This window comes from Nestor notabilis, unplaced genomic scaffold (genome assembly GCF_000696875.1).
Source record: "Nestor notabilis isolate BGI_N333 unplaced genomic scaffold, ASM69687v1 scaffold8776, whole genome shotgun sequence".
NCBI classification, from domain to species: Eukaryota; Metazoa; Chordata; class Aves; order Psittaciformes; family Psittacidae; genus Nestor; species Nestor notabilis.
This window is the reverse complement of record NW_009931444.1, coordinates 23066-35153: the sequence shown is the minus strand read 5'-3', so window position 1 is coordinate 35153 and position 12088 is coordinate 23066. Positions and strand designations below refer to the sequence as shown.

Genomic DNA, 12088 nt, shown 5'->3' with positions numbered 1-12088 from the left:
TTCTGGCTGCACAGCTAGACCCACAGAAGCTTCCTTGCCCTCTAGCTACCAAGCTAAATGCAGCTTTTCCTATCTCCAGAGTGCTTCTGTAAGGTGACATTATACCCTGAGACACAGATGGCTACCGACTTCGTCATATCACTCCAGCTCCACCTGATAATTGCCATGGAGAAAGCTGATGTTAACTGGGAGTTCCCTGTTTAGAGAAGTCCATTTTGTAGGTTTTCCAGAAGCTTAGCACAAAGATCCAGAGTCAGATGTGTTTCAGGAAGTTTGAGACTGATTTCTCAATTGTAATCCGGAGCAGGATGCTCAGAAAATTTAAACTTAGTTCTTACTGCACTGATGCATCTTTTCCAAACAGAAATTTCATTTTTGAGAATTTCTGAGATACATTTATTCGTGGAAAAAAAAACCCAAACCAAACCCCTACTGAAAAGAAGCAGCAGAGCTTCAGCAATCAGAGTCACTGTACCAGGAACTTGCTAGCCAGCTCTAGATGTGGGTTACAGCTTCTCTTCAGCAAGCACCAACGTCTAAGCAAGTGTAACTCACAAAGAAGAGGCAGAAGGTGGTTTGCGTTTGAGGAACATGATGCCCCAGCTCCTAGACTTTAAAACCCGTCCCAGCAGAAGTACTGCACACCAATTCAGCTTGTTCTTTTCTCACAGGTTATTTTACCAGCATTCATGATGCTGGGAGCAGGCGGAGCAGGATGTTGCGCTAACAGATGTGGGGTAAGTGGATGTTTAAGTGTTGAAATGGAGCTACAGGGTTTGTGCAATAGATCTTAAATGGCTGCTCAGCAGGTGGAAATGTACAATGACAAACCATGGCACCACAATCAACAACCATGTCAGGGAAATGCAGAAGAGGAGCTTGATCTACAGCGTCCCTGGGCTGGGGCTGAGAGCTCAGTTAGCCAACAAGAATGTTATGATAGCCACTGATAGGAGGGAAGTCATACTCAGCTGGGGCAGGTGCTGGAGCATTTAGGCACAACACTGAGGGCAGAGGGGTACAAAGCTACTTTACTTCATCCCACATTAAGTGAAATCTGGCTCCAGCTTCCTCCTGCTCAAGGCACCCCTAAACACTGAAACAGCTGCCTGTTCTTTCTGCTTCCAACTGACCCTGTTTCCTCCATACCCTTCCATGGCAATTTGCTTTTCCACACGTTCAATCCCTGCCTACCTTTGTAAGGGCAGATAGGTCCCCTATTTTGCAGGCCCATGCTAAAAGCCTGAGCTGCTGTGGCTGGTACCAAGGAGCCAGTGCTGCTTCCTACAGCTGTGACCTGTAGCACACATTTTTCTGAGCACAATGTACATGAAAGATGCAAATGCAATTTGGGCTTTCTGCCATCCAGAGAAAAGCCAGAGAGACTTTTTTCCTTCATAATTAAGAATATTATAAAGCAATGTGTTGTACACAGGCATCTCTGCTAATCCTCGTGCCCTGGGCACAGGCTTCTATGTGGATATCATTATTAGCAAAAATAAGTTGATTTAGAAATGGTTTTTTTTAGTCTGCATCCTTCCCAGAAGCAGCCTGGAATGAGAGATTCCATACAACAAAGCATGTCTCTTCCGCACTCCTCAATTAATGTTTAGTTTCATCCATGAGAAGACCTTTACCTCTTCAAGATGTTTTACTTAAGTAATTAATTATTCATAATGCCAAAATAACATTTTTCATTAATGTCAATAAATACATTCCAAGGGACATGCCGCTACATTGATTTTACCCAAGGTCATGTGCACAAAAAAGATGCTAACAACAGCCAAGTCGGCAGTTGCAGAGCTGGGCTTGAGTCTAGGCACCTTGAACCCGGTGCCTGAGCCAGCTGCTTCTCCTCATTCTGAGTGAGGTGGTGGAGACAGCCATAGTGGTGAAAACAGGCATACACTGGTGAAAACAGGCATACACTGGTGAAAACAGGCATACTGTGGGTGTTCCCACACTGGTGAACATGGTAAGTCACGACGGGGAATCCAGCTGAACTGGGCTCAGTTCAGATGGCATCTCAGGTCTCCATTCTCTGCCCTTCATCCCAGCGCTAAATATTACAGAGCCAAGAGCCAAACTTCCCCAGAGTGGCTGGGTTCACTCCCCACTAATTCAGGTGGTAGCACAGTGCCACCCAGTAGCCCACATCCACAGAACCCCCACTCTCCTCCATTCCCCTCCATCACCCTTTCACTGTCTAAGCCATTCCTGGCAGCAGCACGTAGATACCAAGGTATCCTGTCTGCACCTTCCCATCACTGATCGGTTACTTACAAGCTGTTCCTCCTCTTCCTTATTTGCTGTTATAGAGGAATACAATAGGCATTGTTGAGAAGGCAGTTTGATTATTGGATGGAGCTTTGATCAACCTGGTCTAGTGGAAGGTGTTCCTGCTCGTGGCAGGGGGGGATGGAACTAGATGATCTTTACGGTCCCTTCCAACCCAAACCACTCTATGACTCTATGATTACGTGCTATGATATTTGTATAAAGAGAATTAGCTGATGGCCAAGTGATGAAGCTACTCAAGAATAGAGTAGCTACTAATACTCAAGAATAGGGTAGTACTACTAGAGAACAGGCTCGGTGGGGACAGTGCATCTCTGAAAACGCTGTCTTCTGAGACTGTGGGAATTTCCCACCTCTCTGAGGTGGAAAGGGGTGAAGCTTTACAAGTCACCCTGTTTTAAACAGAATGTGGCTCAAAGTAGAGATGAGTTGGGGACATGAGCAAAGAGCAAGTGGCTATGAATGGCATTTAAAACAATAGTTTCCCCTGCACAGCTCCTGGGGAAAAGTGATTTCCAAGCATGCAAAAGAGGTGTGTATTGCAGGGAGATCTGAAGGCTAATAATGTGCTTCTTCAGGAGAAGAAACCTCAGGAAACTTTGCTCTGGGGATAGTGGGAGGAAATGTACAGACACTCACAGCAGAGTTGCTCAGATGCTCTGACTATAGGCTGTACACCCAAGGCAGGGTATGTATAGTGTGAGTCACCAGGCTCTTAGTGGTGTGTCCACCACCTTCCATGTATTGTCAGGGAACTAGCCCACACTGGAGCTACTCAGGAGCCTCTGTAATCCAAAGGCTTGTTTGGCCACCTTTCTGCTTTGGGGACCTCAGGTGTAAAATGATCATTTATACTGAATACTCAGCATTGCTTTTCATACGGGAAAAGAAAAAAAGCTAGAGAACTAATACTGATTAGAATTATTATTCAATCAGAACATTACCATTTCCCTCAGGGTAGGGACTCAATCCTATTATATTTTGCACAATTCCTGGTTTAATAGTTTCAGACTTCATCAAAGCCTTTACCTTCTTCTGAAGTATCAACAACAGCAATAATAATTATTATATTTCTCATCCTTTTTATTCTCTTTATTGAGTTCTCCAGTTCCCAGTGATTATGTGCTGCATTGAGTAAGTTTTTTCATTAATCCATTTCAAATTGTTGCCTACAAACATACCTGGATGGCTTCTTGTCCTTGCATAATGCAAGTAATGACTTTGGAAAGTAGCAGATTTACAAAGCTTCCATGTCTTGCAGCTTAGGATGAATGCATCTGAAAGCATCCACTGCACCGGCACATTGAGGACAAAAGGTCCCCCAAAATGCAGCTTCTGTCACTGCATCTGCAAACATACTCCAGTATGTCTCTTTAAGCCTTCCTTAAGAGTTACTAGTAGAAAAGCATAGCCATAGCAGTTTCCCAGACAAAGAAACCTAGATAAGCAGAGATATCTGGATAACCAGACAGAATATTAATTAAAAAATACCCCAAAAACCCAAACCAAAACAAACACTTCCAGAGACAGAAACAGGGAAGAAATGTGCATGAAACAAGAACCAGGGCAATAAAGAGGAACACAAGCTGGGACACAAGGAACTTGATAACTTCACCAAAGCAGCTGATGCAAATGCTCAAAGAATAAATGCTAAAAGACTTCCTCATCTCACCAGAGACAATCCAATTGTGTGAAGGATAAAGCAGGGAAAACATTAAAAGAAGATCAGACCATGGTGTTTCCCATGGGAAACTAATTTCAACAAACTCAAGCATCCCATCTTAGACCTTATGTTGCAACTGAGGACACAGATGGGGAAATAAAAACATGAAGGAAAAAAAAAAGCACAATAGGGAAAATGCTGAAAGGTTGAGATGATGAGATAGTTAATAAAATTCTTGTATTTCCACGGATTATGGGGCAAGCCTCCAGAAAATTCTCAGAACAATAGATATAAGGGGGAAATACCACTGCATGTCTAGAAAATGCTGAGGAAAGGTAATCTAACAGCTACGGTGAAGTCCTTGTCTATATGATTGTGCACACGGTAAGCGAAATAGATGAGATGAAGTTAGTCATACAGTCAACAGGTTTCAGATGAGAAAATCATGTGTCAGAGAACAGTCATCAAAGATAACACTGATGAATACTACTAGTACTAATCACTGTCATAAAACACAGTAATAGCAAAAGACCATTTGACTTTTACTATCATAATTATCTTTAGGATGCCCCATACTGCTATGCTGTGCTACAACTAGTTGTTAGCGTAATTAAGATCCTTCAACCAAGATGCAGAATGCACAACTGAAATAAATGAGAAAACAGATGAGGAGAAGGGGTTCAGCATAGGTAGGAGTTTCAGAGTATCTCACTCACCTTCACCGCAAGACATGGCTGGTGATCTTATTATGAGACAGTGCATCAGCTACAACCCAGGCACTGCTTTGATCCAGGACAATATACTAAATTACCTATATTTGCTGACAATGAAGCTCTGCTAAGAGGCAAGTCAGCCAGCACACTGATAAAGACAGAAAGAGTATCCACCTTAGCAGAAAAAGGACTGACTTATTAATCAGTAATGATTAAATAAATCTCATGAGAAATCCCAGCAACTTCTAACTCAATGATTGCTTTAGAGGCAAAACAACACACAAAATGAGTCAATTCACACACCAACAGCAAACAAAGTTTTATAGGAAGCAGTCATCAGCTGCAAGTTGGAAACTGCATTCACTAGCTTGAACATGTTTAGACAGTGAATAGTTTTCAAGACTATGTCACAAATCTCCACCATGGATGGTGGACATTTCCATTTGACTCTAGTGCAGAGCTCCATTAGGGGAAGGTTTCTACCTTCCTTGTGGGCTGTTAGATTCCACTGGTATTTGCTGGCAACAGGGAAATGTGAGGCCTGTGGTATTTGGCTTCAAACCCAAGTCATGGACAGGAATGTTTCCCATGCGCTTCCTCAGCTGTGCCTCTGCCCTGACTCTGAGGCAGTCTCACTGCCTTGCCCTAGTCCAAGCCTTGCCCTGGCTCTCTCAGTCTCCTCCAGGGTTTCTCCTCTCTACTCCTTCTTGGCAGGGTTGTGAACAACCACAAGCAGTGACTCTCAACAAGACTAGTGGGAAGCCTGTCCCAAATACACCACAGTAGTACCCTCCTGACATTCTTGTTGCTGTATACAAACAGCAATGGGGTACAACCCATCCATTGATAGAAGACTGAGTAAAGGTAACGTTTCTGTGGGAGTGGCCAATGTAAAAAGTACAGGTACATTACATGTAATTCGAAGTCACTGATGGTTCGTTGCCACATGCAGCACAATTAGATTTCTCAACACGAGCAGTGGTAACCACGTCAGGCCGTTGCAAAATTAAAAAAAGCAGCAATGAAGAAGGCTTTTTTTACATTCCTCATCAATTAACAAAAACAATTAATGCATCTTCTGTCACTTTCATACATGGTTCAGTAGCTGCTTTCTAGTTTCTGTTGGTACAAGGGCTGAGAAAGGTGCTCTTGGTGAAGAGATGGAAGTGCCAAGGCACATGATATGGACCATCTCAAGCCAGTACTGGCTTCTTACTGGCTTTTTGAAAGAAGTCCCACCAGATTTTTCATAATTGATGGGTCAAATGTGAATCTCTGAAGAAGTAAAGCTCTGGGCTTAGCCACTTCTAAAAACAAAGCAAAGCAAATACAGTCTGAAATCCTTTAGCATCTAGGATAGCTATGCAGTCCAGCAAAGTCAGCTGATTTTTATCCTCACGAATATCATGCTATTACTATGAGTTTCAGCACACAGTAAGAAACAGATAAAGACAATTCCTTCCCATTCAGTGTAAAATTTCCGTGCTACTCAAGCCTCTGTGCATGTGATGCTGAAGGTCTTTTCCCTTTCAGATGCTGCTGTCAGTGGTCCTGGCTGTGCTGGGATTTGCCGGAGGAGCATATTGTGTGGTCATCTCCTCACTGGGGCTGATTGGGGGCCCTCTGTGTGACACAGGTGATGGAGAATACCTCTATCCTTTCAGGAATGACACTCTGGAGTGAGTACGACTTACCAACCTTAACTCCTCCAACTCTGCCTTCCCTAACTCCCCCCACATCTTTCTATATCACGTTATGATTTTCCCAACACGAACTGGTGGTCCACCCTGTCTACACTTAAATTCACATTTCTCTGAGTAGTGTGTTCCAGCTGGTCACCTCTTTGACCAAGGAGTCATCTCTGAGAAAGCTGCCTGAGTTTCTTTTGCGGTGCTTGTCAGCAGCCCCTTGTGCAAGTTGCACCAGACTTTCAAAAGGCTGCTGAGCTGTGACTCCCATTGGAGTCAAAAGGAAATGTTTGATAGGTATGTCACATTAATCTGTTAAATCATCATGAATTAGTCTAACAGCTTCTGAAAAGCAAAGCAAAAATCTTCTCTGAATCTTTAAAGTTAACCTTGGCAACCATTCTCTTCAAGCCAGAGGTAGAGGTTATGGATAGACTGGGCTGAGATAGCACAGCAGGAAGTGGAGAATATGGAGAGATGCTTTAAAATCATTATGGTCCCTTCCTTTTAGTTACTAACACTACCATGAAACAAAAGGGAGATTCTCTTGCATGCAACAAAGTACAGATGTGTCTCACTTTGCACCTCTGCAAAGAGAATTCTGAAGAGAATCACCAGCTTTTACCAATTATAGTAGAATTTGAGACTCATTTTGTGCAATCAAGTTCAGAAAGTGTCATACCAGGAAACACAGAAAACATTCTCAAATTCATACTTTCTAATACCTTGCCAATTAATTTTCTCTATCACAGAGGCAATTATTTGTTCAATCAGACAACATGGAGCATTTGCAAAGAACCTGAAAACATCATCCTTTGGAATATCACCCTTTTCTCTATTCTCCTGGCCATTGGTGTGATTGAAGCTATTCTTTGTTTTATTCAAGTCATCAACGGACTCACTGGCTTCATATGTGGCACATGTATGAGGAAAAGAAAGGTTGGTATGCAGGAAAAGGTATCGGAGTACTTTATATTTTTACCACTTTTTGTTTTTCAGGCTCTGGTAATGGTATATGACCAGAGAGGTCAGCACAGCCCCTGAATGAGCTCCTCCAGGGAGCTGAGGCAGTACAGATGCACACTGTCTCTCTCTCCATCACACTGTAGTCAGGGATAACTTGGTCCTCAGATATTTCAGAACAGCGGAGCAGTGTGATGCAACATACTTGGTTGCATGGTTGTGTTCCCATTCAAGAAGCCTTTTGGACGAAGGGTAATGACCCCTGGCTTCTGTAAGAGAGAGGGATGAGAAGTAGAGGGGTCAAGAGCAGTAAAAATGTCATTTTACAGAATTAAAGAAGTCTTTTAAGTTTCATTTATCACCGTTGCTTTCTTTTCACTGTTTATTTCCATTGCACAAAATGCTTGCAGTAAGTCTGATACCCCCTAGAATATTAATTAATCATCTTTCATTCATTGCCTTTCAGACAAATATTTCTGGAATGTGAATGATCTACAGGGAATGACAAGACAAGCAGTGAGCTGCTGATTCACATACGATAAGGATAGTGCTGTGCTGTATTTATGGGGAGACAACAAAGAAAGCCTAAAATGTCAAAAGTTTCATGGGGGAAAATGAATTTTTTGTAAAGAAGTCAGGGTGGAAAAGGTCTGGATCACTCAGACCTGAGACTCCAGCTTTTCATCTCTCTAAATATATCTACTAGATCTCAGTAGGTATTGGCAAAACCACCAATCTGTCTGGTCCTCACTGCCATACTCGCACATAAAACACAACAGTTCCCAAATAAATCTCTCCACTTGCCCTCTTGTGTATATGGGAAACTGATCTGTTGTTAATGCACACATTTATCAGCTGCACCAGGAGCTCTCTGGCTGGATGTAAATAACCTCCCGTCCTCCCCAGATCCCACCATAAGCTCACCTTGTCTGTTACCATTAACTTGCTAACTGGACATTTCCAGATTTAAATTAGGACGTGCATGGAATATATTGGGTGGCATATGTGACACCACAGAGGCAACTGAAGCACAGTTTTCAGCCACTCTGGAGCCAAATCCCCCTGTGCCCATTCAATAGCTTGCTGACATGTTTGACAAAGTCCAGTGCACTCCTAAATCAGTTCTTCAGGAGCATCTGAGAGATGTGGCATTTGAGTCTATACAGACCATAGGGTTTGCAGCAAGAGTTTAGAAATGTCTGGCTTAATGAAAGAGGGGAGAACCTCACCACCAGTTATACCCACAGGAGACTCCATAGGAACTTCACTAATTTCCACAAAGGGCTGTTCTAGAATAGATCACATGGACAAAGCAATTAACTGGTAAAGATAAACATTAAATTGATAAAGGTAGTAATTACGTGCAGCTTGGTAGCAAATAAGAGATACAATCTGAAAGGCAACAAATTGCATCAGTCTTGGTGTTACAGCACCAGTAATCCCAACCGGGAACTGTGTAATTCCCCATCATCACTCAAGATCAAGCCCTTAATGCTGACGTCCATGACTGGCAAATTTCAGAAACCCCATCATTTCGGTGACTTCCTCAAAGGTTGATTCTTGGGCATGCCACTGCCTTCCCTGAGTCAGCCAAACTGTAAGAGAACCTTTATCCATCCAGAATGCACGTACGCAGTTGTGAAAATCTGAATGTAGTCAAAGCACTTGGAGTCTCTTTTTCAAAGAGAAACACTGATGTTTTCTCAGTCAAAAGTTGTTCATATTTCTGCATTGTAGCACGGGAGCAAGTTATTTGAGCACAATTGGTGCAGACACACATGGCTGTTTGTGCTGTCCTCTAATGTGGCACATAAAATGCTTTGTGTAAGTGTCCCCTTCACATAAAATAAAGAAGAAAATGTCAGCTACACTAGGTGAGGAGCACAGGTATACTTCCTTGGAGCATCGCTTCACCCCTAAAGCACAAAATTTGACCTATAAAACTTAAAAGTACATTCTGTAACAAAAGAAATGCATAAGACTTGTCAAAGTTTGCAATCACAGCTAGGAGCATCCAAATCTGTCAGGTGGCTTAAATAGCTCATGTCTATTGTCAGCAGTGAAGCCTGGGCAGTGCTACGACATAAAGCAGACATCAAAATAAAGCCAACTGATTCAACCAGGAAAAGACTTAAGGGTGCAGCTAGAAGTGAGGATATTCACCATGTAGTCAGGCGGAGACTCCTTCATCAGCAGAGGGGCTCTATGAGCTCTTCATGGTCCCTGAACACCAGCCCTGCCCTCATCCTTTAGTCTTGTCTCCCTGACTCTCATCTCAATGTTAGATGCAGTTTGGGCTGTGCCAGCACTGGGAGAGGGAGCAGTACCCGCTGGCACACACCACCTCCAGCACAGAACAGTACATGCACCGTACTGCTGTCGTGTGTTTGCTCCAAGCTGTCCTGCCCTGAGGATGTTTAGTGTCACATTTGCACGCTTACAGGGACACCCTCTGTTCTGCCAACTGGGCAATCACTGGCCTCACTGATATATAAATATTAAATATTGTTATTCTGAAGTTATTTTCTGTCTTGATCTGTGTGACCTAAAGGACTCGTGACTTCAAATTAGCTCCTGTAGGAAGAGACACGGAATAACACAGAAAGTAAAGTATCTAACTTGAACCACTGAAAAGCAGTCTTTCCTCGGACAGGCATCAAGCTACATTGTCCATAGGAGAGGTAGCTTTCCCCCAGCCCACACTGAAAGAGATGTCTAAGGCAAGATGGGAGGCATTGCCTTTCTGAACAAGATCAGAATTGGATTTGGGGGTTGGAACTAGATGATCTTACAGTCCTTTACAACCCAAAGCATTCTATGATTCTATGAAGATCCAGTGTCTACCCTAGACGGGAGCATTTGGTGACATTTGTAATGCAGCCAAGCATCCTGCCCGACCTCCAGATGCAAGGTGGCACATGTCCTCTGTCACACCTGAGAGCCACTCACAGATGTCTAGAGACCCAAGTATCTCAGATGGAGCTACCAACACAGAGGTCTGGGTGACCAAGGCAAATGCCTGTCTCTTGCAAACACAAGGAAGCTAAAACTTCACTTAGCCAAGATGCATAAAGGTGGCTAAAATTTGGTGAAATCTTTCAGCTTGTGGGTTTTTGGATCACTTCATTCACCTTTTACATGAGTCAAAGCCTGAAGTACCACAAGACCCTTCTCTGGGATCCAGCCAGCACATTGCAACAGGAGCAGCTCCTCTCATCAAGAACTGCGGCGATACCTGCAAACCCAGGCTTTTCTGGTGGGCTTCAGAAGCAAAGGGCTGCATAATACCACTAAGAACAAATTTGACTTGGACAGAGTTGGGTGGAATAAAGATATCATGTTTCAGAATTGGGATTACTACAGATTTTAAGGGGTTTTGTTGTTGTTGTTTATGTGGGCTTTTTTTTTTTCCAAAATGGAAGTAATTATTTCAGGGAAATCTCCTAAAAAAGGAAGTGACATTTTGTTTCTGAAATGTTTTGTATATTGTATGCATGAAGAATTTAGTAAAACTGAGGAACTCATAATATTTTTCTATATCTGTCTTTAATCTCTAGTCTTCTTTCTTCCTTTCTTTCTTCCTTTCCTTCTTTCCTTCCTTCTTTATTTCCTTTTCTTTTCTTTCTTTCTCTCTCTTTCTCTCTTTCTTTCTTTCTACTTATCAGTATGTCTTCTCTATCAATCTTAAATAATTAATGGTCATAAACTCACACAGGCATAATGAAAAAACATTTGTTGAATTTTTCTATTGATTACTCTGCAGTCTCACCACACAGGCTCTCAAAGAAGGAGTAAAAATATATTACTTTCTAATCTAATTATCCCTCTGTCTTCCACATTTGAAACTCATGTAGATCAGCCACATGCAAATCCATGTTGATTGGAAGAGAAAAAATTGTTCCCAGGGTTGACTTGGGATAGGAATAAAACTTTAGACCAAGAACACCATCTGAGAAACTGTAAACGTTTAGAGACCAACAGCCCAGTGTTTCAGCTTCCAGGATCAAGGACATGATTCAAATACCTGGGCTGGAAACCACAGACTTGTTCAAACCATCTCATTTCAAGAGGAACTGTCAGATCATTTTGATGCAAATAGCTGAGACGCCTCAGGCCCAGTGCTGGGTTTTTCTTGGCACAAAGAGCAAAGCAAACCAGTGAAAGGTTGGTCCTCACAGCCCTCCCTGTGCCAGGGCCTCTGCTCTACTGCCCCAGCCCCAGCCCCATGTCCCGTCTCCCAGCAAAACTCCTCACAGGCAGCCACTTCTTTGCAAACAACTTAAAACCCAAAGGAAATATATTTAAAAAATAAAATAAAACAAAACAAAACAAAACAGAATAAAATAAAATAACATAACAGATTCTCAGAGTAGTTTATTTCACCATATTGTTGGGCTTGTCTTTTTCCAGAGGAGTGAGAGGGGACAGCCACCCTTCAGAAAGACCCTTCCCTGCGGGATCTCTTCCACCCCTTTAGTCATTAGCCCATGGGGCACAGAGGGCCATCTAAAGCTCATCATCAATAATGTAGCACATTTAGCCCAGAAAAGCAGGGCAGGGCAACAGATTTACCTTAGGCACAGATGCCACTGTTTTGTCCATCTTTATTTCTTTCTGTGGGTTAGCTTCAAAGCTGAGTAGCTGTAAGTGCAGATGTCACTAAAGTGCAGACCATTCCCACCATAGACAGGTAACTTCCCTGCTACACAGCACTCCTCACTTTCTTCCAGGCACTCCTCTATTTTTCCCAACCACCTATTAGA

The 12088-nt window shown here is 42.8% G+C and overlaps 1 protein-coding gene across 1 annotated transcript in view; it reads left to right on the top strand.

Moving 5' to 3' along the window:
- LOC104406805 (transmembrane 4 L6 family member 1-like) overlaps positions 1-7850 on the top strand; it is a 10889-nt gene extending 3039 nt beyond the window's left edge. The window contains exons 2-5 of the mRNA XM_010015900.1: positions 672-737; positions 6208-6353; positions 7115-7301; positions 7792-7850. Of these exons, the coding sequence (XP_010014202.1) occupies positions 672-737; positions 6208-6353; positions 7115-7301; positions 7792-7812 (420 nt within the window). The 3' untranslated portion in view covers positions 7813-7850. The remainder of the gene's footprint in view (positions 1-671; positions 738-6207; positions 6354-7114; positions 7302-7791) is intronic.
- The last annotated feature ends 4238 nt before the right edge of the window (positions 7851-12088 follow it).